At 42.3% G+C, this 25,745-nt stretch overlaps 1 protein-coding gene across 3 annotated transcripts in view; it reads left to right on the top strand.

Annotated features, from left to right (window-relative positions):
* LOC111960686 (kin of IRRE-like protein 3) overlaps positions 1-25,745 on the top strand; it is a 220,819-nt gene that overhangs the window by 149,604 nt on the left and 45,470 nt on the right. For all 3 annotated transcript variants that reach the window (XM_023982828.2, XM_023982827.2, XM_023982826.2), the window contains exons 2-4: positions 2,975-3,124; positions 9,342-9,491; positions 21,189-21,346. In XM_023982828.2, the coding sequence (XP_023838596.1) occupies positions 2,975-3,124; positions 9,342-9,491; positions 21,189-21,346 (458 nt within the window). The remainder of the gene's footprint in view (positions 1-2,974; positions 3,125-9,341; positions 9,492-21,188; positions 21,347-25,745) is intronic.

Raw genomic sequence — 25,745 nt, 5'->3', positions numbered from 1 at the left:
TCCGCTAAAGCCGCACTGCCGTCCACCGGAGCAGAAAGCTGGCAGATGCGACGGAGCCTTGTACGACGCACAGGGCTGTGACATCACCAACACTGCTAAAGGACCTCCAGTCTGTTATGGGCTTACTCTGCCCCCGCCCCAACCCACCCTACCTAACCCCCATACCTAGCCTGTTCTCAGTGCTCCTCTGGTGAGCTAGATATGTGGACTTCCATAGATAGCCTTTTTATGTGAAATAAGCAGATCTCCATTTTGCTGGTCAAGTGGCCACACCAAGTGGACTGTATTTTTCTCTGTGGGAGGGCATCTCTTAATCTCCAAGCTTCTCTCTCCCTCTCTCTCTTTTCCACCGACGTCTGTAGCCCTCCTGTGTCTGTAAAGGTCTAGGAGAGTCTGTACTTTTGAGAAACCTCTGTGCTCTCTTATTTCTGTCTGTGGAGAATGGCTCTTTCATCAACTAAGGGGGTGTGGCATGGCCGTTAAAAGAAGAGGACCAAGGTGCAGCGTGGTGAGCGTACATTTTCCTTTTAATAAAAAAAATGACGCCGAACAAAACAATAAACACTACAAAAACAAACCGTGAAGCTAAAGGCTATGTGCCCTAAACAAAGTCAACTTCCCACAAACACAGGTGGGAAAAAGGGCTACCTAAGTATGGTTCTCAATCAGAGACAACGATAGACAGCTGTCCCTGATTGAGAACCCAAAACATAGAACTACAAAACATAGAACATAGAATACCCACCCCAACTCACGCCCTGACCAAACCAACATGGAGACATAAAAAGGATCTCTAAGGTCAGGGCGTGACAGGGTGGTTTATACTGGGGAGTTAACAATGGCTTCGGCGCTGTTTGATGTAAGTTTCCATTCACCTAGTGCAGCTGGAAATTGTGCATAATATGTGTGTTAGTGTGCATATTTTCTTTATACGGATTTTAGAATATTTGCTTGAAAATCAGTTGCCAATTGGATAGAAACCTAGCATCTGTTTTGAAACAGTATCTCCAGAAGGGGATATTTAGGTTAACATGTTTGTTTGGCAGGGATTTTTGGGGCATTGCATTATTTTTCATTACCGTTTTAATTAGATGTTAGTGATAATTAAAATAATTATCCTAGGCTGTGAATAATAATAATTACTGGTGAGTTGAAGACCTGACGCAGGAGGGGAGGCTATGACAACCTCTGAGAAAATCATCCTAATCTGTCTAATTTCTTACAATGATGAGAAGGATTTTGACGTGGTGGGGAGAAGGGATTTGAACAGCGGGTTAGAAGGGGGAGAAGGTATGGGGGTATTAGTGCTGCCAAGGTGGAGACACCTCCGACGTTAAATCAATTACAGCACAGGTTGAAGGGGTTGATAATAGCAATCCGGAATGGGAGGATAGAGAACAAAATAGAAGCGAATTCTCTCGCGTTCTCTTGTTCTGACACATGCCAAGAGATTTCGCCAAGCCGCCGTCTCTCCTACCATGTGTCTGAGCGCTGACTGGTTCGCTGCGTGCAGCCAAGATAAACCTATCATAAGGGAGTCAGAACAAGGCTGTCTGGGTAGTATACCCAAGGCCAACATAACAAAAACTTCACAGAAAAACATGCCGGAGAGGCCCGTCGGGTTCCCGAAGATGAATAGTCCAATATACAGTATGCTTAAGGATTCCCGCACATTTCTTTTTATTTTAATTTAATAATGGGGGTGCATGCAGGAGACATGGCATACAGTTGGGGAGAATTTGTATAAATTAATATGGAGACTTGTCTTTACCTTTTAACTAGCTATCACTCACATTTCACCGACCGGAGGACTGGATATGACTGATGTGTTTACTAATGTAATACTTTCACGGAATTAAAGACATTGTGTTTGTATTTCTATAATCTCTTATTGTCCCTCTCTCTGCATTGTACTAATGTTGTAAAACAAACCTAATCTGTTTCTTCTCTGTAATTACTATCTGAACATAGGAAAACAACAACCCAAAACATAAAAATAACAGGATTATTGTAAACAAATCCAATATGTTGTGTGGAAAGAGGTGCATTAAACACAGCAACATCATTTACTATGTATGCTGTTATTGCTGTTATTGCAATCCGTTACATTTCCTCTCCTATCTGCCGCTTTTACTCCCCTTGGAGATATTGCAACAGAATTATCAGGGGAGGAAGCACATATCTCTTCATTATTTTCTTTGTGTGTGTGTGGGTGTTTGGGTTGCTTGTGTGTGTACATAAGAGGGAGAGAATACAAACAAGGTAGCCAAGGCCACCCTAAGCTTTGCACAACAATCTAAAACAATATATAAGACATAGACGGAAGCAGGAGAGAAATCAAACGAGAGTCCATCTTATTGATCTGAGAGACCACAAGTGTCACTTGTTAACCTCAGTCGAGATTCCTGCCTTATCCCCCCATCCCAAGATGCATTGCCTGTCTTTACATTAAAGTAAGCCGCAGACCGTGCTTTAGCTCCTGGTAAACACAATGTGCTGGAGAGGCTGACATCTCAGCCAACCCCGGCTTCAGATGGAGGCAGCGAGACGCAGGCAGGCAAGAGCTAAAGCCCAGATGACAGGCTGACTTTAAAAGGCTTTTTCTCTCCCCGCTATTCCTCTCACAATGCCTTCCAATTACCCAACGGCCTTTGTGCTACAGTGTGGTAGGATGTCAAGGAGCAGAAGGGGGGCTGCTGTTTAGGTGGACTCAGAGGGAGATAGCTTCAAAGATATCAGAACCTCAACACGTTCATCAACACTCTGCATGTCAGTGACACCTCTCGCTAAGTGCAGTTCCCCCACTGTGCCTCTAGTACCCCCTGTCCACCCCCCCCCCCCCCCCCTACCCCTAATGGGGTCTGTCACACCACACTTGAAGGCGATGTCTTTGAATGTGTTAGAGAACTGGTTACCCAGGGCTTATGGATCATAGTTTCTGACCGTGCCTCTATCTTTCTGTGTGTTTCTCCAGGGGTCCAGGCCACGTTTTCCCAGCAGCCCCAGGACCTGGTGGTGGTGGCTGGCCAGCCCGTCACCCTGCCCTGCTCCATTCCTGGCTACCATGGTGTTGTCCTGTGGATCAAAGATGGCCTGGCTCTGGGCGTTGGCAGAGACCTATCAGGTAAGGAAAGACATTTATCAAACCATATGTCACTCTCTTAATCTCCTTCTGTCACGTATCTATTTCCAAATATTTTTCCAATGTGTTAAAACTACTTACATTACTTACACACTGTCATGTATTTGTCAATGTGGGATTTCTCACTTGACTGCTTTTAATCTTTTGAAAGGTTAAGTCTTCTTCCTCATCGCTGTAAAAATATCACTCAGCAGGTCGACAATCACTCAGCAGCACTCCACCACTCTCCTTCCTGGTCAAATAGTCCTTACACATCCTGGAGGTGTGTTGGGTCATTGTCCTGTAGAAAAACAAATGATAGTCCAGCTAAGCGCAAACCTGATGGGATGTCGTATCGCTGCCGAATGCTGTGGTAGCAATGCTGGTTAAGTGTGCCTTGAATTCTAAATAAATCAGCGCCCCCACACCATCACATTTCCTTTGCTTCACGGTGGGAACCATACATGCAGAGATCATCCGTTCACCTACTCTGCACCTGAGAAAGAAACGGTGGTTGGAACCAAAAATCTCAAAGTTGGACACACCAGACCAAAGGACAGATTTCCTCCGGTCTAATGTCCATTGCTTGTGTTTCTTGGCCCAAGCAAGTCTCTTCTTATTGGGGTCATTTAGTAGTGATTTACGCAGTCTCCTCTGAACAGTTGATATTGAGATGTGTCTGTTATTTTAACTCTGTGAAGCATTCATTTGGGCTACAATCTGAGGTGCAGTTATCTCTAATGATCTTATCCTCTGCAGCAGAGGAAACTCTGGGTCTTCCTTTCCTGTGGCGGTCTTCATGAGAGCCAGTTTCATAATAGCGCTTGACGGTTTTTGCAACTGCACTTGAAGAAACATTCAAAGTTCTTGAAATGTTCTGTATTGACTGACCTTCATGTGTTAAAGTAATGATGGACTGCTTCTCTTTGCTTCTTTTTGCTTTTCTTGCCGTAATGTGGACTTGCTCTTTCACCAAGTAGAGCTATCTTCTGTATACCACCCATACCTTGTCACAGCACAACTGATTGGCTCAAACGCAAAGAGGCACACCTGCTAATTGAAATGCATTCCAGGGTACTATCTCATGAAGCTGGTTGAGAGAATGCCAAGAGTGTGCCAAGCTGTCAAAAGGCAAAGGGTGGCTACATAGAATTGGCTACAAAAATATATGTATTTTGATTTGTTTAACACTTTTTTGGTTACTACATGATTCCATATGTGTTATTTCATAGTTTTGATGTCTTTACTATTATTCTACAATGCAGAAAATAGTAAAAATAAAGAAAAACCCAGGAATGAGTAGGTGTGTCCAAACTTTTAACTGGTACTGTATGTATTCGTGATAATTTCAGCATAATAGTTCGTAACTCAAACGTTACGTTACATAATAGTTCGTAACTACAAACGTTTTTGTGAGAAGATCCGCTCCCAGACCCCTTTCGGATCCGCTCTTGTCTCACAAACACCACTCTAACTCAGCCCCCGTTAATCACACATATGAATGGTTGATATCAGTGAATGCAGAAGACATTGGCGAATCCAATGATGCAACCATTGGACTCTGTAACTCTAACACAATGTTTAAAACATGCAAGCGTGACAGTGGGACACAGGATTTAATTACCACACATTGAAATACCCCAGACAGTTGTATTCACTTTAGTACTACCACAAAAATGTAGCCAAGACCTCATTACTATCTAATAGAAAGATCAACCTAATTCAATAACAGTTTGTGGTGGGCAAAGAAGCCCCAAAATCAAAACTGAATGTGAAATCAATATAGCCAGGGGTCACATTTCAAGTACTTTTAGCGAGTAAATGGGCTTTTGAAGAGTAACTCACAATCCAAATTACATTGTGGCTTTTGTATTATTACCTTAATTGTTTAATTTGGAGTACCACTTACTGCTGCACTGTCATTTTAGTAGCCTGCAGTTTCTCCACTTGACGCTGGCGCCTTATCCATATTCATGAGACGTGATGACTATCTATTCTTCCAAGTAGATATTTACAATCTTTACTAACTAAATCTTGGGAGAGTAAATTCATATAGCTTGAAAAATCAGCATTATTTATAAATATATCATTTATCTCCCCAATTGTCTTTAGAAATGGGATCCTTGGGATTCCAAGACATTCTATGGCCTTTTACAGGGAGTAAGAGTGATGAGTCTGAAAATAGCCAAGTTCCTTTCACACCTCTCTTCCTCCATCACTGAGGGATCTCTAGCCTGTCTCTCAGGGTACTTGCCATTCAAGTCATGGCAAAAAACCCAACTGGGGCCCTTTAAAAGCGGGGACCTCTTTTGATCTGGACGATTAAATATGTATTCCACTAGAGATATGCGGTCTCCTAACCTCTGACCTTCAGTGACTGCTCTAGTGTACCTGCCTTATCACCGATAGAACTCCTTAATTAAACCTCAGTTGACGACGGTGTCCCAATAAATGCGTTCCATTCCTCAGTGTGGCCTTTATCAGGCCCCCGGGAGGCTGGGGAAGGCAGTAAACAATGGCCCAACAGTTTTGAAGTGGTCGGGAGGAGAGGGAAGAGAGGGAGAATAGGGAGAAGGACTTATGCTAATGAGAAGAGAGAGAGGGTGGGAGCGACTCTTAATGGCACATCATCAGCAGTTTAACAGTGGGCGAGAGGCTGTGGAAGGAGGCTGTGGACTGACCTCATCGTGTCTCTACCCCTATGAACCAACACTTCACTCTGTATGCGGATCAATGGCCGGGCCAGGACGCTCAGAGATGGGCTGAATATGAATGCCCCTCTCCACACAGCATGAGTCGATTAGATACATCGAGTTGGAGAAGGTTATCATGGACGAAAGAAATCTTTATTAAAAAGCACAGACAGGGTCTTAGAGCAGTGTATTTAGATGAATGTCACTTTTTGAAATAAAGTGTACCACAGCTGCTCTTTTAATCGTCTCTGCCTACGTCAACAAGCAATACAGTCAGCCATAAAGAATGATGGCACATACACGGCTATATACACAAGGAAAGCAGCTGTATACATAAAAGTGTGAGGCGTCTAATATTGTGCAGAGCATTTCAATATAGGACCCACTCTGCTATTCATAGAAGGAGCTGCGTTAGCAGTAGCTCGCTCTGCCTGGGCCTGTTTCAATCCAGGGGAACAGTGATTCAAATGAGAGAAATCTTTCACTATTCAGTCTGATAAATCAGAGGACAAAGAGGATGATTCCTATCGCTTCCTGAATTCCTGCTCCTTCTCTTTGTGTAGCGTCTTCTATTCTAATTAAAGAGAGAGATGCACCGGCCCAAAGCTGCACCAAATGAATGGCATGAATATGCATGAATGGCATGAATATATCTCCAAGCAGTCCACAGAGAGTGCCCACTGGTGTGCACTTTTTTGGAGGGCAAAAATGGAATGTCTTAGAATGTTCCAGATATTGCTCTTAACATTCTAGACAGAGGTGTAGAGTCATTGGAAGCTACCTGACAAACGTGCACCTCTGGCTTGTCCCCCGACAGCAAATTAAACATTGGTCATCCATTTCCCAACATCAACCTACCCTATTTCCATCCCTGGAGGTGTCAGTGTGAGACGTGTTCTTCCTGAACAGTGTAAATAACTATCCCCCTGGCTCAATTCATCGTCCCTTCCCCTGCCATTGATCCACCATAAAGACAAATCCATTTCTGTCCTGATGGATTCATTACCCTTAATGGGGCTATTTGACATTGTTTGCTTTAGTTAACACACGTTGTCTTTGAGATTCATTGAGATCAATGTGAGTTATATTTATACAACAGTGACATCCCTGAAATTTCCTTACATAGAATAAAGAAGTGTTTTTGCATGCTCTAAACGTAACCCAGTTATGCCACAGGACAAAATCCACCAATGTCTATTTAAAATGCATTTAAATGCCATTAAACGAGACTTACGCTAAGGTATTTTTTCATTTACTCTCAGTTAGCAAGCTTTATTGTATTACAACAGCACATCTTATGTTCCATCTGCTAGAGGGCAAGAGGAGTGAATTGACTGGGTCATTTGTTAATGTACATGAACAAGGAAACTCAGTGGAATGCTGTTGTACTGTACAACACAATATGCCTACAGTAAATATTTAGTACCTATGCTCCTGCACTGGATATAAGGCAGATGGGGTCACCTCAAGGCCATACCATTTACAAGGCCTGCTTGTTGTGGAGAAATAATGTGTCATGTCTCCTGAGCTTACACAGGGTCACAGCAGTGCATTGTGCTTAAGCAGGTTCTCGTATTTGAAGGAATGACCTTCATTCAAAGCATGTATTTCAGGAATGGAGTCTCATTCAACTTCAGAGGAAGACATCAGTCAAACTGTGCTTTATCTCTAATAAATAGTTCAACAAAGCCATTGACTCACTGGCTGCATAATCAACAACAGCATGGAACTCAAGATCAATGGTCATTAATGTTATTAAGCGAATGCTGCTCAGTTATATCAACACTATATTAGAGGGATGTGTAACCTTTTTGACCTTCTTCTGGCCCTGTATGGAAGCTTATGTATCAATGTGAATAATAAGACCTATAACTGCAAGCGGTATGTGGGCAGGAGAGAGCACTCTCTATCTGAGTATCTGGCGATCTTATAAACAGAGGAACCACTCAGAGCTCACATAGCCCCCCCCCCCCCATCTCTTTGTTTGGTACCTCATTGTACACTGCTCCTGCGTTCTATGTTTATGCTATATACTCTCATAGCTGCAGGAAGTAGCTCCTTTGTTTATGCTATATACTTTGATAGCCGCAGGAAGTAGCTCCTATGTCTATGCTATATACTATCATAGTAATGTATGTTTTGTCGACGGGGGGAGGTGAGTGCCTGAACAAATCCGTCCTGCTTCCAACCCCCACTCTCTTAAAGCTTCAAAGCTATGTGGGAAGATGAAATGCAGAGTGGTTTAATCGGCTATAACTCATCCCACTATGAGAAAATTAGGGCCACTTCATGGTCTATGAAAGTGAATGGGATCCAGTAAAGCAATGGATGATAATTGAGCATTCGGAACACAGTGGCCTCCATAGCCAAACTCAAGGACTTAAAAGCCATTATATCTCCTAGTCTATTAGTCCTAGTCTATTATACTCATATTGGGTGGCATGTGCTAAAACATACCTCTTTAAATCCCCAGTGTTTTATACTAAATCACCAGAAAATCTTTGAAGAGAACATGACTCATTGATAGATGCAACGTAATACATTTTTCATCCAGACATTTAATGCAGTGATTCAACAGCGGGGTTGGCAAAGATTGTAGCGGGTTAGAGTTGAATACCATCTGTTGTATAAGTTCAGTTTGACAAACCACATCGTTGGATGAAATGTTTAACTGTTGGCCTGGTTATGCTTTAAAACTCTCGACTCTATCGGGTTCTGTCATCAGTGAATTACAGAAGAACCTTAGAAGGAGAAAGCAATCACTGCCAAGAAATACTGAACATTTTGGAGAATTTCACTAGCAAAGATTCTCGTTTCAATTCACATTTCTCCAATAATTCCACAGAACTCAGCCTTTAGAGAGCTGTTCAAGTTATTCATATTGAAAGCCTGTGCAATTTTCCATAAAGCTTCACAATCAAACATATCCCTTTGTCACTTATTTTTTTGTGTTTTAGAGCTATCCGACTTTACTCTGCGCTGTAAAATGGTCAGGACTCCTGGACATACATCCCTCTTCCTGCATTATTAAACTATGAATCTCACACCACTGCCCTGCTGAAACACATCTCAATATCTCGCCGTGCGTCTTCACCATGGCAATAAAACATACTCGCTCTCCCAAATACAGAAACCTCCTCAACCCCTATCATCATTGTCATCTACGGAATTCATGTTTTCAATCAGTTTTAAAATGTCTACTTTAACATGTATAATTTTTTTGAAAAAATCTGTCTTCACATTGGTGACAGTAATAATTCTGAGATATGAGGTATATTAAGGTCTCATCTCATTGGAAAAAGAAAATCCCATCTCAAATGACCTAAAATGTTCAGTAACACAGCAGTCAACAATCAATATTGCACCACTGATCCTTCACTAATTTGTGATTGCCTGCATTCTGGCATTGTTTGTACCATGCTTTGATAACTCCTATCTTTAAAAAAAGGTTGGATTGAATGGTGCTGATATAGGTTGAAAGACCAGACTCCAGGTTCTGACAGGGCATATGTTGCGTTGTGTTCCAGGCTACCCTCGTTACACAGTGATTGGGGACCACAGTACAGGGGAACACCACCTCCGGATCCAACGTGTGGAGCTGATGGATGACGCTGTCTTTGAGTGCCAGGCAATCCAGGCAGCCATGAGGTCCCGTCCTGCCCGACTCACTGTGCTGGGTAAGTGAGGATTAGGTTTACACACAAATGCACACTACACATACATGCATAGACACAATTTGAAGAATGTGCACAGATAAAATGGCAATGGATGCAGGCAGTGACTTAGTAGCCACCTCAAACCAACCACAATGTCATATCTGTAGTGCTCCTCCCCTCCCTTAACACTTTCAAAATCCACTAAATCTGTGCACTGACTCAATGATCATGCCAGAAAAGCCACAGCTTTTTATCAGCATAACAGGAACTATCAAGATAATTCTGCAGCTAATGGATACAGTACAGCATCTCTTAACATTGCCAGTCCCTAATGTTTTTACTTTAATTTCCTTCTACAAACCCTAACCCTAACCCTAACCCTAACCCTAACCCATCTTCATTATTAAGCCTGAGAGGTTACTGGTTCTTAATTAAACTTTATTGGGTTATCATTCAGTTTTGCCAGTTCTGCCTTATTGGGCAGCATTAGTAAAATCACTGCTCACTCTTCTCTATAGCTCTGTAGGCTCTCTCCCACTCTCTCTGCCCTCTACGCTGTATACTCTTCTGCTGTGGAGGATGATGGGTAATATGAGGGGAAGCTGGAGTCAATGAAAGAGCCAGAGAACAAGGGGAAGAACTGAGGGGAGAGGAGGAGGGAAAGTGGGAGGTCCGTGAAGCTGAGTGTCCTCGCCACGAGAGACTGATTCGCTTTATTGATCTCCGCTAATGAAAAGTGAAACTAATGATCTGTAGGGGTGGAGGCAGCCAGAGAAAGGAGAGAGGGAAGACAAATTGAGGACCAACGTCTCTCAATCTGCCGCGCCCCCTGCAAATGGATATTAATTAATAATTATGAGTTCTTTGCAGAGAGTCAAAGCAGCTATACGCCGATTCCCCTTCCTCCCCTCCCCTTCCCCCAAAGTTAAGTTTATCTCCCTCCAACCCCGCCGTTCACAGCAGCTAAGTCGTTTGATCAAGGCCTCAAGGAGAGGAGAAGGGTATGAGACACAAATAATTTAGGATGCATTGCCATACCTTCCATTTATTTGTGGTTTCTCTCAGTTGGATTTGATTCATTGACTCTTGATGATAGTGTTGCTTGGGGCTTGCTAAACATTTAGAGTTGAACTAAAGCATCCTTTTCCTGCTCAGTACACTACTGCATCAGTTGATACGTTTCTAACCCAGCCCTGTTGAGCTGTAGTCACATTCTCTAACAAGGTAAAGCTGGCTACTTAGAGGAAAGGGCTTGTCTGTTCAAGCTCCATTAAAATGATTAATCATCAATAAACGAGGGGAGCCATTTGTCTCTATTCCTCTTTGGCTATTTGAGGGTGAAACACGTATCATCCTTTCTCATAAGCTCCGCCATAAGATGTTTGTTTAATCCCCTGCCTAGCTGGCTGACTCCTGAATACATTGCGAAGGAGGGCCCCCAGGCAGGCACACATGCAAGGTAATGGAATAAATATATGCAAACCCCATGTCACTGCAAACTCTAAGCTGTCAATTACCCGCCAGTGGTGACAGAGTGTGTCTATCGACTCGGAAGACAGCGACAGTCCGTCACAGAGTGGAACAGTCTCCCTTCTCTCCTACCTGACTGTCAAATAAATCTAAAAACATTCCCCTTCTCTCTCATCAGCCATATATCTGTCCCATCCATACTGTGTTCTATATCAAAGGGAACCGTTTTCTTTATGACTTTGATATTTACAGATAAAAGACACAGAAAGAGAAATCAGATAAAAGACACAGATAAAAGACACAGAAAATCGAGTGTCACTCGATTTTCTCCCATAAGAATGGTACTGTGTCAATATGTTCATTTATTATCCTTGAAATACCTAGCATGACTCAATGGGGCAAAAAGTTCAATCCAATTTTGCTATGCATTTAAGCCAATGATATACAGTCTCTAACCTGACCCTTCTCCTGTTTCCACATTAGTAACAAAATGTGTTGGTGAGTTTGGAGTGTCTTATGTGAGTAGCATTTGGAGCAAAAAGTAAGCTTATAAAATAAATTCGGTATGGGGGAAACACCATAAAAGAATGAAAGGGTCGTCATTAAAGCAAACAGGAATCTACTTCCCTCAGAAATGTTTCAAGAAAATATGGCCCCTTGGAAAAATTATCCTTGAACTTTGAACCTCATATCTGAGTGCAGCCATGGGATCCAGGATGCAGCCATAGAGCCCTGGAGGTCAAGGTGGCTAAGGTCTGGTGAATTAGACATGAATGTGGAGAGTGATCTAGGGGTTATGGTCTGGGGTTAGTCCTCAGTCTAATTATATCCTCTGCAGCTAGGTAGCAGGCAGCCAAACCTATGCATCAATGTGTTCACCTTGGTCTGAGGTAGGAGCAAAGGGGGAAGGCCTGGGCTCTCTGGAATAAGGTCTCTACCGTTTAAACAGACCTGTGAGGCCAGGTAGTCTTTTGTAAGAGAAATGTGCAACATTTACCATTTAGCGATGGAGAAAGAGTTATTGCTGCTGTTTTCAGAGTAGGCCTACATTGAGTGATGAGGTCTGCTGTTGACTCTACTGTGACATTTAGAGAGCTCATTGACATTCATCCACCGACAGGTCTTCTAATGAACCTTCAGTCCTCATCAATCGCTTATGTTTTCCTTTGTTGTTCCTTCCCGTTCCTCGTTTGGTCTTGCTCGTTAATGCAAGGTCGTAGTCTGAATACTACATGTGTTGCAGTCCAAGATGAAAACTATATTAAAGTGATACAAAGTAATGCCACAAGGCCCTAATACATTCATAAGTATTCTCTGGGAAGTTATGTTTTGATATTGCTCATTAGGAAATATTTACTTTGCTGCAGATTAATTCCAAAGAAAATACCAGAGCTAGATCTGTCCTCAGTTTTCATTTGCTGTCAAGCTAATTATTAATTACAGTCACACTGCTATGGGAAGATCACGTTTCCTTAGCATGGAATTAATAATGGTAAAGAGCAGGTCTTAGAGCTGTAATGTTCCAGACAGTCTTCTACCCTTGTTTGTCACTTTAGAGAGCGTCCGGAGGCACTCCGTTTATTAACTTTTAATTGCAAGAGAGCAAGACTTGAGATCTGATAAAACACTTCCTTCCAAATTGCTAAACATTTCTCTTTGGAGCAGCCAAAGACAAGGAAGGGCAATCAGCTATGTTGAGTTCTGACTTGCCTTTGAAAATATTTTTTTTTCAGAGGCAAAAATTACATTTTCCATGAAAGCTTGTTGATTATTATTCTACGGCTGGTCCAGCCTTGCTGGAGTCATGGTGTCATGGTGTGCCTCGCAGCATGACATTGGAAGGAGAAAATCAAGTTATATCTAACTGTTCACAGATAGTTTGCTTCCCAGTGTCCTCCTGTTACTGCTTGGAGCTCACCTCTTTTCTTATGTCTAGTTTTTTGTCCTGTGGTGAAATGATATAGTGTCTGTTCAGTGTGACCCTTTGTTATTTTTACCTTAGAATCCACCTCATCATCCTGTCATTTCTTTGTCCTCAGAAAAATTGACTTCTCCAGTCAGGGGAGGGAGCCGGTGACTTATTTGACTTTAACACACCTTCGGGAGTGTAGGTCATTCACTAGATTTCTCCAATAGTGTTGGACCAAACAATGCTGCTCTGCACCGCAGGGTCTTCTTAGCATGACATCTTAGTGATGTGTCTCTCTACTGAAGTGCCTCAATTTTCAACTTTAGAAAGGTTCAGTCATATGTTTATTCTATTACATTGCAATTTCTATTTATGAAGGATAACTTTAAAACAGTGATAGACAAAGGAAATAAAAGCTCAACATTTGAATGAAAATGTGTCCTTCAAATGTTTTGTCTCACTCAAGGAACTGTATTGAAATCTCGACACTGAACCGAAGGGCAACTTCATGAGGAGCATTGTGTTTTGATAATAAGACACAAACATGAATCAGTATTTGTCCCTCTGTCTCCTGTAGTTCAACCCACTGAATCCCACGTATACTTTACTGAATCAAGCATTTCAAAATAGATGCACTGTATGAAAACAGAAGGGACACAAAGTGAATGCCTTATTGAAGAAGCACAAGGGCGAGAATGCAAGTTGATTGGCTTTCAGTAGCAGTCACGACGATAGCAGCATTTCTATCGCAACCACTTTTACCGCTCCAACTAATTCATGAAACTGGTTTTACTCCCAGCTCTCTCTTTCTCCCTTTCTCTATATCTTTGAATGATGCTACATGACTGTGCATCACAAAATTGCAAAGTCTTGAAAGAAAATGTTGAAACACCTCATTTATCAGTTTAAGTGTACTAGTGTTCTGTATGTAACTAATTTATCTCTCACAAAAGTCAATTTGGCTCTTGCCAAGCATCGCCGCTCAAGTAGGGCCAGAGAAGAACCCCTGATCAGCAGTCATTTTGTTAGAAATATGTCTCTACCATTTACATTATTCGGCTCACACTACCCTGAATTACATTCAAGTACATTACTGTCTTGTCTGAGATCTAAGACAAAGTGAGACCATCTATAATATCAGTGACTCTATGAACAGCTGTATGTTAATACCAACAGATTGCAGGTAGGGTATATTTTGGGGTTTGAGTGAGTTTTAATAGGCAAGGGTACTTTTTCAAACACACACACAGCTGTGTTTTTGAAATATTTAAAATTCCATATATGTTCAGTAATAAATTATCATAACGAAAATTATTATTGACTGAAAGAAATCTAGAACTGGAGGAGGTGAGAGATTGATTGACACACTGCAAGGAACAAATCATTTCCATAACATTTAATTGGAGCCTGCTTTTACATTTCATGTAAAATGACAGCGACATAGCTACTCACAAATAAACACACACACACGAACACGTTAGTGCCCTCCCAATCTGTGGAGAGCAGCTTTGGAGCTGCACATCGTTGCTCTGTGACGGAGCCGTCTCTGCACGCTGCTGACAAGTCTGGCATCTCACCACTCCTCCCATGTCTCCAGAAAACCTCCCCATCCTTGTCTTCACTTCCCTGTGTGGGTCAGCACACACACACACACACACACACACACACACACACACACACACACACACACACACACACACACACACACACACACACACACACACACACACACACACAACAACACACACACACACACACACACACACACACACACACACTACACACACACACACACAAGTCAAACCTTGACTCACATTAATCCCTGACATCTGTCGTCTCATAAGGATAGGGTCCACTGTGATACTTTGGATAGGCCATCATTCATGCACACATCTTAAAATTAAAAAAAGAAAGTAAAACTAACACAGATGGTATTACCAGAGAGGAGAGATAGAGACAGTCTTGTGTGAGCCAGAATCTTGTGGCCTACAAACAGGTGTATGGTGACAGCAATTGAATAGGCCTGTGTTTTGGGCCAGTGAGCCACATATGTCTCTTGTCTTCCACCTACGATGATAGTTCTTTTCGGCCTTCTCTTTTGTGATCTATCGATCACAACCTCTGCAAAGCTGCCACGCGCCCGTCATATGGGTGTGGGAGTGCATGCGGTGCGAGCATTCCGCCAAAACCGACCAGGCAAGCTAACCATTTTTGTTCCGCAGACACCTCGAGAAGCACAGCACTGTGCACGCTGCATTTCCAGTCCCCCCCCTTCCTTTCCCATTCCCCCATCTCAGAGCTCCTTCTGAGGTTACCCCTCTCATTCACTCACCTTCAAATTGCCTTTTCAACCAAATCTCCTGCTCCTGGATGGCTGTGTATAGGACTACATGCTGCATGGAGAATGTTCCCCAGCCTGGGTCTGGCTGTTTACAACTCAGGTTGTCCGCCATCAGCAGAGCCCCAATGGTAATAGACTGGCTTTACTTCTCCCCCAGTCATGGTGCCCTCTAGGTGTTTTCTCAGACCAGGCTAATCCCAGAGGTTCTGAGGTATTGAAATGTCTTCCAGGACACAGGGCAGGTTTATACTCAAGGTTTATTCAGACAAGCCCTGACCATGACAGACTTACTGGCCCACACTGTTTGCTTAATTACACATCCATACTGTATGCCTCAGTCTCATTTATAGATATTTTTTATTATACACTAAAAGTAAATGATCTCACTAAAACACAATCAATCGGACCTGACTTCTTCTCTCCAGCCTGCTCTGAGTTTTGCGGTAAAATATGGCTCTGAGCTCTGGATTGGGCAAAAACATGAAACAACCCCTGGTGTTATCTCTCTCAGGAAGGGGCGATGCAATTCCATTAAACTCCAGTGCTCCTTTAATGAACTTCAATGGAATCTCTTATCTGAGGCGGAGGGCTGGGCTAATGTAAGACTGTGTGTCCCCTCAAAACACACCTAATAGTCTCACTCCCTGAAAAATCTTGCTTGGAGCATAAATATGTGAAATTAACTGGTACACCTCTGATGGCCACGAAAAAGTGATAGACAGGCACACAATAACCCTCCAGATAATCATTAAAGGTGAGAAAAAGTAATAAGCAAAGTACATTTAGAGGTAAAATGTTAATACATGCTTGAAATCCCTCCTCGTGAGCAGTAAGGAAAAACAGGGAAACTAACAGTATGAGACAAGTAAGACAAGAACACATACTACATAACAAATCTTCTCTTGATTGATCTACTCCTTTAAAGAAAACCCACAGAATATCTCTTCCACTCCCTATCTCAGACAACAAGAGGATGTTTTTTGCTCTCCAACCTAGTTGAGAAACTATTGAACAGTGTGTATGTTTGAATGTGTGTGGAAGTGTGTGGTGTGAGATTGCATTATACTCTCCCAGAGAAAAGTGGGGAAAGAGAAAGGATTTCAACGAGCCAGCTGGTAATTAAAGAGGAGCGATCAATCCGAGCCGCTGACCGGCTCGTGAGAAATCCTTTGCGGGGCCACAGTAAAGGGCTAATTTGGAACCATTAGGGGCTGCCGAGTTTGCAAACAGGCCTGTAATGATGATGACTGGCGGGGTTCCAGGCCTTTGTGCGGTTGTCAGACCGGCCCGCAAGAGGGACGGTGGTGGTGGAGAGATGACTTAACAGAAGCCCTGTATCGAGAGAGTGAGAGAGAGAGGGAACTGGAATTACACCTCCTTTTATAACTGTCCTGGGAGTTACACTGTGACTCAGAATAGGCTACTCTTTATTGTTGCTTCATTGTCCAATGTAGAAAGTCCACTGTAGAATGTACAGTCATAGATCAATTGCATGTGATGTACATAGGTTGAGGTAAACTACCTGTCCATTGTTTGGTCAGGCAGTACTTACAGGACGTCTGAGTGAGCCTTTTGTTTTGTGAGGGGATTGCCCCTGCGTCCCTAAATGGGGAACCCACAGTGGAAGATTGAGGTGTGCAGATGGAGAGCATGCCACCTGTGCTAATCACTTAGCAAAGAGATGACACTGGCTCTCATTCTACTCAGAGATCCTCTGTGTCATCCTTGTGACAGACATCAGACACATGGTGGAAATGAAAAAAGCCCTGTCGGAGGCAGCCAAGCGTGTCTTTCTCCTCTTTGTCTGTTTTCCATCCAGCCTTGACACATCGCCGCCTGTCTCCCAGAGCAGAGCACACGACTTGAAAGCGTAACGACAATCTGTGTGCGCTGCCATGGACCTCTGTGTATGGAGTTTTCCATGCATTACATCTTAACCTTCACTACAGCGGCACTTAGGTCCTCTCTGAGGGAAACCTTATGGATGGTTTAAAGGCTAAACTATTATAAGTTTTACAGGTCAAGATGGGTAAATAATGTCTCTAGGAGATGGGTTGGAAATAGCCTTTAAACTATTACACTCTTTCACATTCTGCATCGCATCACTTCCTGGCTGTACTGTACCTACTGGGCACAGACATCAGTTCAATGTCTATTCTACATTGGACCAACGTGATTTCATTGAAATGACGTGGATACAACGTTGATTCAACCAGTGTGCGCCCAGTGGGTATGTTGTTTCTGGAAGCCTTGAGATGTCATGTTCTACGGTAGAACGTCAACACATTCTACTTATATTAGTTCACAGCCATTGCTCTTCCTTGATGGCCTGGTATTGTGACTGGAATGGTGACAGTCAATACCAGCCTGAATCCACAACCCACTTACTCCATCTTTAATATGCATGTCTGCGCTGTCGTCAGTCACATAGTGTTAGGCTCTCAGAGAACTCCAAATGGAGCAGTTTTTCCTCTCAATTGGCCCCTTCAGAAGATGGGAGCCTTGCATACCTCAAACAACTTGACAGTTAATTAATGTTTCAGCAGCATTGAGTGAGCACTGACAGCAAGCCAATAACACTGGATCTCTAGAAGCAACTGTCATCTCTCCATCTCTGTTCCTCACTATTATTAATATTTTCATAAACAAATGAGATGGTTGGTTGGCCAGTATGCAAGCTGATCAGACAGGGCTTCTCTCATTCTGGTGACAAATGAGGATAAAGCTTGTTTCCAATCTTACACCACTATATTACCATACCACAATGCAGTGGTGGGCCGTCAGGGCCTGCAAGGCCTTCTCTGCTGGCCTAAACATCATCAGAATATAATTTTTTTTTAATATATTTTCCCACAAATATGTATTAAATTATTCCCCAGAGTAAGAGTTATACTCTTCATTTCATAGCTTTCCTCTTGGTTGCACTGCTTCCAGCCCCAGGTTGAGATTTGGAGGGCTGGTCTTTATGTTAGATCTTTTATCCAATCATATTCAGCCATCATGTGTTGCCAGGGGTCTAAAATCTGCTCTCAGGCCTTCAGAATCAACAGTGCGGGCGCTTGTAGCTTAAAGTGAATGGAAATTAAAATTTTGTGTCAACCAATCAGCTTTAGAGTTGGCTATTGTACGCCTGCTGGCTGGCTCCAGTGTTACACAGGAGCCAGCTAGCAGGCCTAGGGCGTCCACGTCTTTTGATTGGATTACCAATATTGAGAGGCAGGTCCTATGGGCAGGTCTATGCAGATCTAGGAAACTCTACTAAGCTGTTTTTTGAACCCACAATGGCGGAAGGAGGAGAAGATATCGATTTCGTCGAGGATATAATTATAACGCCATTCTCAAGACGAACTTTTCAAGAAAAGTTAGACATTGTAAGGAGAGGTCGCCCGACGCCACAAAGCCTGTCACAGGCGGGAAAGGGGTTCGTTCGCTCGCCACTTTCAAAGTTTCAACTACGAGCGCTGTCAATGGCTCAAAGGCTCCGAGAAGCACTGCAAACTGTACTGCTGGGAATGCCTATTATTTGCAAGTGATCGATTTGGTGTTTGGAGCCACACTGGCTTTGCAAACTTGAGTTGTCTGTTAAACACTGTTTACCCAAAAATTTCAATTTGTCAATTTCAAGGTGACGCAACGCCTGGTTATACTGCGTTTCTGTCTAAATGTATAGTGTCTAGAGCCATGGCATAATTGATGATAATAAGAGGTGGATTAATTCGGGTGGGACTGTGTAGTACCTCACTGAAGGCCTAGGCCCCAGGCCCACGGCACGCCACTGCCACAATGTATGTCCATTGGTTCAGATACGCAGATATCTTTGTCTTCTAAATAAGACCTAGCATTTCAATATTCCACGAACTTGTGTAACTTTACATCATGAAGAACACCAGGTCAAAAAGTCATGAAATAACTGCAATATTTTCTGTACAAATAAAACGTTGCACACTATATCACTGTTGCCAGAGGCATTTGAAGAGGCAGGAATGTGTCAATGGTTCTGGTCTAGAAACAGGTTGGAGAATTTCCTGGGAGCTGAGTCACAAGGTTCAGCCGGACTCAACTGGCGAAGCAGAAAAGCAGCCCATTTCCCCAGCGCTCCCCTGATGCACAATCTCACACTTTGTCAACTCAAATCAAAGTTTATTTGTCACGTGCGCTGAATACAGCAGGTGTAGACCTTACAGTGAAATGCTTACTTACGGCTCTAACAAATAGTGCAAAAAAGGTATTAGGTGAACAATGGGAAGGTAAAGAAATAAAACAACAGTAAAAAGACAGGCTATATACAGTAGTGAGGCTATAAAAGTAGCAAGGCTACATACAGGCACCGGTTACCAACACAGACTGACCATCTCAAATAGACAGAAGCCTTCCATTTGGCAGACCAATCTGAACTCCTCTCTCGGCATGTCCAGCCCACCCATTTTCTCAGCCAATCATGGCTAGCGGGATGGTTGCCGACTTTTTCTGTGACTAAACCAACTAGGATTGTAATTTAACAATTGTATTCGTATTTACAGATGGCATACAAGTTTGTTATTAAGGCACATGAAAGTTCACATGTTTCAGAAAGCATTTCTGCCAAAAAACGCATTTAGATTTTTTTTAAATTATAATAAATGTTAAAGTGGCTCTTTTGTGAAGTTGTGACTTGAGACATATGCCCAGTGTATGTCTAAAGTTTTAGACTGATCCAATGAACTATTGCATTTCAGTAAAAAAATGTTTTTCATCAAGACTGCCCAAATGTGCCTAATTTGTTTATTAATAACTTTTCATGTTAAAAATTGTACACTCTCCTCAAACAATAGCATTGTATTCCTTTACTGTAATAGCTACTGTAAATTGGACAGTGCAGTTAGACATCTGATAATGTCAGAAATATTCAATTCTATGTCCTTGAAAATGTTCTTGTTACTTACAACCTCATGCTAATTGTATTAGCCTACGTTAGCTCAACCGTCCCGTGGAAGGGACACCGATCCGGAAGTTCCATATAGCTTAGTAGAACCCCCATTATCCATAAAATCATTCAGCAGTGTAACACACTATCCAGAGTTCCCCATTTTTCATACCAACCCTTGGCTGTTTGACAGAAGACCCCCACCACCCTCTCTCTCTGACCCTCTCACCCTCGCAGGCGAATATGCCAGCTGCTTGTAGCCTTTGATTTCATCATGCCCCAGATCTGCACTGTAATGAGTGTGCAGGCCAATCAATAATTCACTGGAGTTGAATAGAAAGTGGGTGATCAGCATGTGTGTAGAAAGCAGAATGTAATCAGTGCCAATCAGGGGCCTGCATTCTGCATCCACCATGATCTTCCTATATCTGTCTTTTTTCCAGTGAATGACGACTGACTGCCATTCCCTGGCAAACTGTCAATTCTATTCAAAGTTTTGATTGCCCCAATTGCCTCCATGGATGGACATGTGAAAGTCATGATTAAATTGCAGCAGTGTCTGTATCATCCATTCACATTGTCAGTAACAGCACAAAGCTGAACTATGCTTTGGATTTCTGAGGCAGCTTATTCTCATTCCACTGTTACTTACAAGCCACACACATGACGTGACCAAAATCTGCCCAATACTCCTCTGACATCGCTGCATCAGTGAACATGGACACAAGATATTTCAATTTCACAGGACAGAAAAGGAAAACAAAACTGAAACCACTCACCTCGCCTGTCTCTCACAAAGCTGTATTGTATTTGAAGAAATATCTCTGTCCTTGCCTCGTATTATTTAAAAAGAGCGAACAGGCAGGTTTACACAGTCACACAGCTGCAGACCTCACCTTATATGAACCTTCTTATGTCCAAGACATACTGTATCTTCTATCAGTCCAATGGATGAGTCTGAGGCTTGGCAAATACCTTTATCAGTGAACATATGACACTCTGACTTGAAAACAACAGTTGTTGTTGTATACAAGTATATGCCATTACATGTTTATAACATAGCTAGAACACAATGCTCTTCTCTTTTCCCTCCAGTGCCTCCTGAAGACCCAGTGATCCGTGGTGGTCCGGTGGTGAGCCTGAGAGCAGGAGATCCCCTAAACCTGACCTGCCACGCTGACAACGCCAAGCCAGCCGCATCCATCATCTGGATCCGCAATGGAGAGGTCCTCAATGGAGCCATGTACTCCAAGGTAAGCATCGAGGTGTGTAATACACAGTTTGTTTTTTAAGGTTGGAGGTAGGTTTGGGGTTTTTGAGGGTGAAGTGGTTAGACCTGTCTCTTATACACATCTAGATGTGTATAAGAGACAGATTTTCCTCCATGTAATAGGTTATGTCACTCATCAAATTCCAGTTGACGTTTGTCAATCCTTTCCTTGAAGTTTGTTGTGAATAGCCACTAAGGGATCATGACTGGCGCAGTGGTCTAAGGCACTGCATCTCAGTGCAAGAGGCGTCACTGCAGTACCTGGTTCAAATCCAAACTGCATCACATCTGGCTGTGATTGGGAGTCCCATAGGGAGGCCTACAATTTTCCCAGCGTTGTCTGTGTTTCGCTGGGGTAGGTCATCATTGTGAATAAGAATGTGTTCTTAATTGAGTTTCCTAGTTAAATAAAGGTAAAATAAAGAGCACTAGCCAACTGTGATGGGTGATTACTTGTGCCATCTGTAAACTGTGTCTCAGCATTCAGCCAAGTTTGATTGGAATAAAATCTCCTGAAAATCCAAGGTCTTCCCTGGGATATCTAAAGGATGTTTGTCCTCTTCGCCCAGCTAATGCTTCTACTCAATCAAGCAGATGGTGGACGATAAGAATGGAAGTTGCTGTCTCCTAGGTGCCCTGCTTCTCTCTTTTCAGTGGCAGGGTCCATAAAGAGATCAGTTCAGTCACTTCTCTGTTGGATAAGCCGTCCCTGATCCCTGCCAACCAACCCTAGCCTTCAACTCAACCGTCATTCCACCACACGTAATGCCACACAACACTGCCATCGGACCTCTCTGGCACTTCAATGACACTAACTCGCAGGCTAAACTTGTAATGAACCCCACTGTGTGAATTTCCATATAAACGAGGAGAGTGAGCGGGCACCAACTCTCTCTGCGCTGTCTCATCCCATTATCAACTTTTTCCAAAGAGCAGATAAATTCTATTGATTGGGCTGGGATACGGCACAAGCAATTTGAATAAAACGATTGCCGGAGGTGGCGTTTGCTAATAGTAGGGGGATAGCGAGCTTCCTGCCTGCACTTCCTCTTTCTGAAACAGCAGCAGCAGCGATGTGGGGACATTGTAGCCCAGCTGATAGATGGCAGCAGCAGCTGAGCCATGCAGTCTCTAGACACAGCCCTCCTTCATATCACTACCATTAAAAAATAAATGTGTTCAATTAGTAGCGGATGATTGTCTCCTGAAAAATTGAGCTTTTGAGAGGATAATTGGCCTCCTGCCTCGCCCCACGCCTCGCTCCACACCCCACAGATGATGGGAGGTAATGTGGCCAGATGTGCCAGAGTGAGATGGGAGTTTCCTGATGATGGCTTCCCAGGATGGCTTTGACCCCCATAGGTCTCAGCATCCCCTCCCTCAATATCCAAATGGATCAATTATCTACCATTTATCTTTCATTAAGGTGTTACTTTGTGGTAAGTTATTGGACTTGATATGATCTTACTGTATGAAGCAGTTATTAAAAATATCTGGTTATACTGCATGTGAATGTGATTGAGTACGGGCTTGACCTGGTACCTATGGATGACCATTGCTGTACTCGTTGCATACGTTGTGAGGAGGTCTAGTAGAAGCTTCAGATGGTGGAACCATCTGAATTTGAGAACAAGGTCTCATATCTAAACCCTAACAGTCCCGTAGTCGGTTCGATTCCCATGGGGGACTAGTACTAAAAACTATGAAAATGAATGCACTCACTACTGTATGTTTCTCTGGATAAGAGTGTCTGCTAAATGACTAAAATGTATAATGTAAATGTAAATCCAAACCACATTTCAGTCAGCTCCTCATGGATGGACTGACGAAAAACATAAGGAACAGCCACAGAGATGAGGGAATCTATTGCTCTGTGAAACATTCAAATGCATGACACAAAAAAGGAAGTTCTGCTTATCGTCCCTCTCTTCCTCCACAGATAAGTTTCCCTGCTCATTCCTCCCCTACTCCCCCACAAACCTTCAAAGACGCTTCTTTATCTGTCTTTCAATTTCATTATTTTCCTCCCAACCTTCATCTCAGCAAAGTTTTCTGTATAATTAGAGAGATTTCCTTTTAAAAGGTAATGCTCACCACCAAGTGAGGCGGGGGGAAATCATCCCGGGGAAAAGAAGCTAATTAACTTTAGAGAGTGTATTATACATGTCACATTTTTCACATTCGAGAGACAGAGTTCCCAGTAGTTGATCTGCATTTTAATCTATAATACCCCTTATTTTTTCCAGTATTTCTATATTACTCGCTACATTTAACCTGTTTCAAATCATTAAAAAACGATCAGTCTCTCTCTCTCTTCCATTGTTTTTCTCTCTTGTCAATGTAATTAACCTCACTGGCTTTGTGCAAGATACATTTAAACTAGGCCTTAGGTGCACTAAAAGAGTAATATAATTAACATTGTTAAACAGAATTGTAGAAAATATCTGACTTTCAGGTAGTAGGATTAGATAAGTTAATCAAATAAGACCTCTTTAACCCCATGACCAGAACAATTATGTAAATATATTATTTTCTCTTTTGTAGAAATAGGTAGTACAAAGCTTTTGCAAAATATCTTATTCCTAAGTGAAATTAATTTCCAGTATTGAGATTTAAAATGAGCTTCTGGTGTGGTCTGCAATTTAAAAAATGCTGATTTAATTTAACCTGGAGCTACGTTTCAAGTTTGGACATATCAAAGGCTCGTTAGATTAACAGCAGAATATTAATGTCAGCCAAATTATTAGACATCCCTCTGAGCCTCTCTTCATATTCCCTTTCACTGGGATTCTAACCTAAACTAATCAAGGAATTTCAGACATGCCTGCAAGGTGAAAACTGTCCATCTTTTATTTGTATAAGCCTTCCTGTTAATTGTAATAAACAGAAAAACAATTAGTGTAAAGGTTAGGTAAAAACAATATACAGCCTGTCAGAATTAGATAATTTACTACAAAACTTGCAGGTATTCCTGAAAAATCAAAAAGCTCCATATTTATCAGTAGAAATGTAACCAGCATTATCACTATACTATAGATTCTCCCATATTCAATCAATATGACCTTCTACTGTCTCTGCCCCCTTATCCCATATCTTGAAGAGCAACTTTCACTTTCTCATTCTCCATTTTTCAGTTACTTTCTTAACTTGGGAAAGGTATTCTCCTCACATGCTCCAGGCAGTGATATGAGAAATCATCAATTTGTAATCCGGGCTATTTTAAAACAGCTAGTATTGGGTGTTGAGTTCTATGCTGTAGCTGGGCCTGTACAAGATGAATGACTTCAGACAGGTCCAGAGCTATGAGAGAAACAATCCTGATGGTGTCAGAAAGGATATTACATTGACACATCCCACTGCTGACAGTTAATATGTTCTGCTTTAGGGGTGAGTGCCAGGCCTTTTGTAGCCTGGTTAGATCTGAGACACTCTTCACAGAGGCATTTTGTTTTGATGCAAATGCAGAAGAACAATATATGAATGTACAGTATCTTTACGCTATTTTGCGTATTCCTTACATACATATTATTTCAATCCAAGACAATAGTATTTTTTCTTGGCTAGGTACAGGTAACACTTGAGTAAATGAGGGATACAAATTATTTTGGAAGCAGGTGCTTCCTGAGTTAATTAAGCAATTAAGCAATGTATAAAAATGCTGGGCAGGCCATTATTTCGGCCATTATGGCTATGCTCCCATAGGATGACAATGCCCCCATCGACAGGGCATGAGTGGAGACTGATTGGTTTGATGAGCATGAAAATGATGTAAACCATATGCTATGGCAATCTCAGTCACCAGATCTCAACCCAATTGAACACTTATCGGAGATTCTGGAGCGGCGTCTGAGACAGTGTTTTTCACCACCATCAACAAAAAAATTATTGTAGAAGAATGGTGTCGCATCCCTCCAATAGAGTTCCAGACGCTTGTAGAATCCATGCCAAGGTGCAAGGAAGCTGTTCTGTTTCGTGGTGGCCAAACGCCCCATTAAGACATTTTTGTAGTTTCCTGTATTTCTTAAGAAGACTTATAGTCGTTGACTGGAGAAAGCAGAAAAGTAAGATGATGAAAAGGCATACATGTACTGTATGTAAAAACCTCCAAACTAATATAATGCCAGGTTCCTTAACACTTTAACATGCAGTCAGTGCGTGGCATATCTAGCTGGGTTTCTGCTATTATCTGCTATTATCCGGCAACCTGTCAATAGCTTTCATTGTGACATGCCTTAATATCTAAGGATTATTGTGGTTAAAATATATATGGTCACCTTTAGCGAACTTACAGAGATGATTATATACAAGGACTTGTGGAGAGCTGGTTTCAGAGGGTAGCTGTCAACTTTCCTCCCACGTGAGTCATAACCTTGGTTTGAAAA

This window comes from Salvelinus sp. IW2-2015, linkage group LG4p, assembly GCF_002910315.2.
Source record: "Salvelinus sp. IW2-2015 linkage group LG4p, ASM291031v2, whole genome shotgun sequence".
NCBI lineage: Eukaryota > Metazoa > Chordata > Actinopteri > Salmoniformes > Salmonidae > Salvelinus > Salvelinus sp. IW2-2015.
This window is presented reverse-complemented; position numbering and strand designations above follow the sequence as displayed.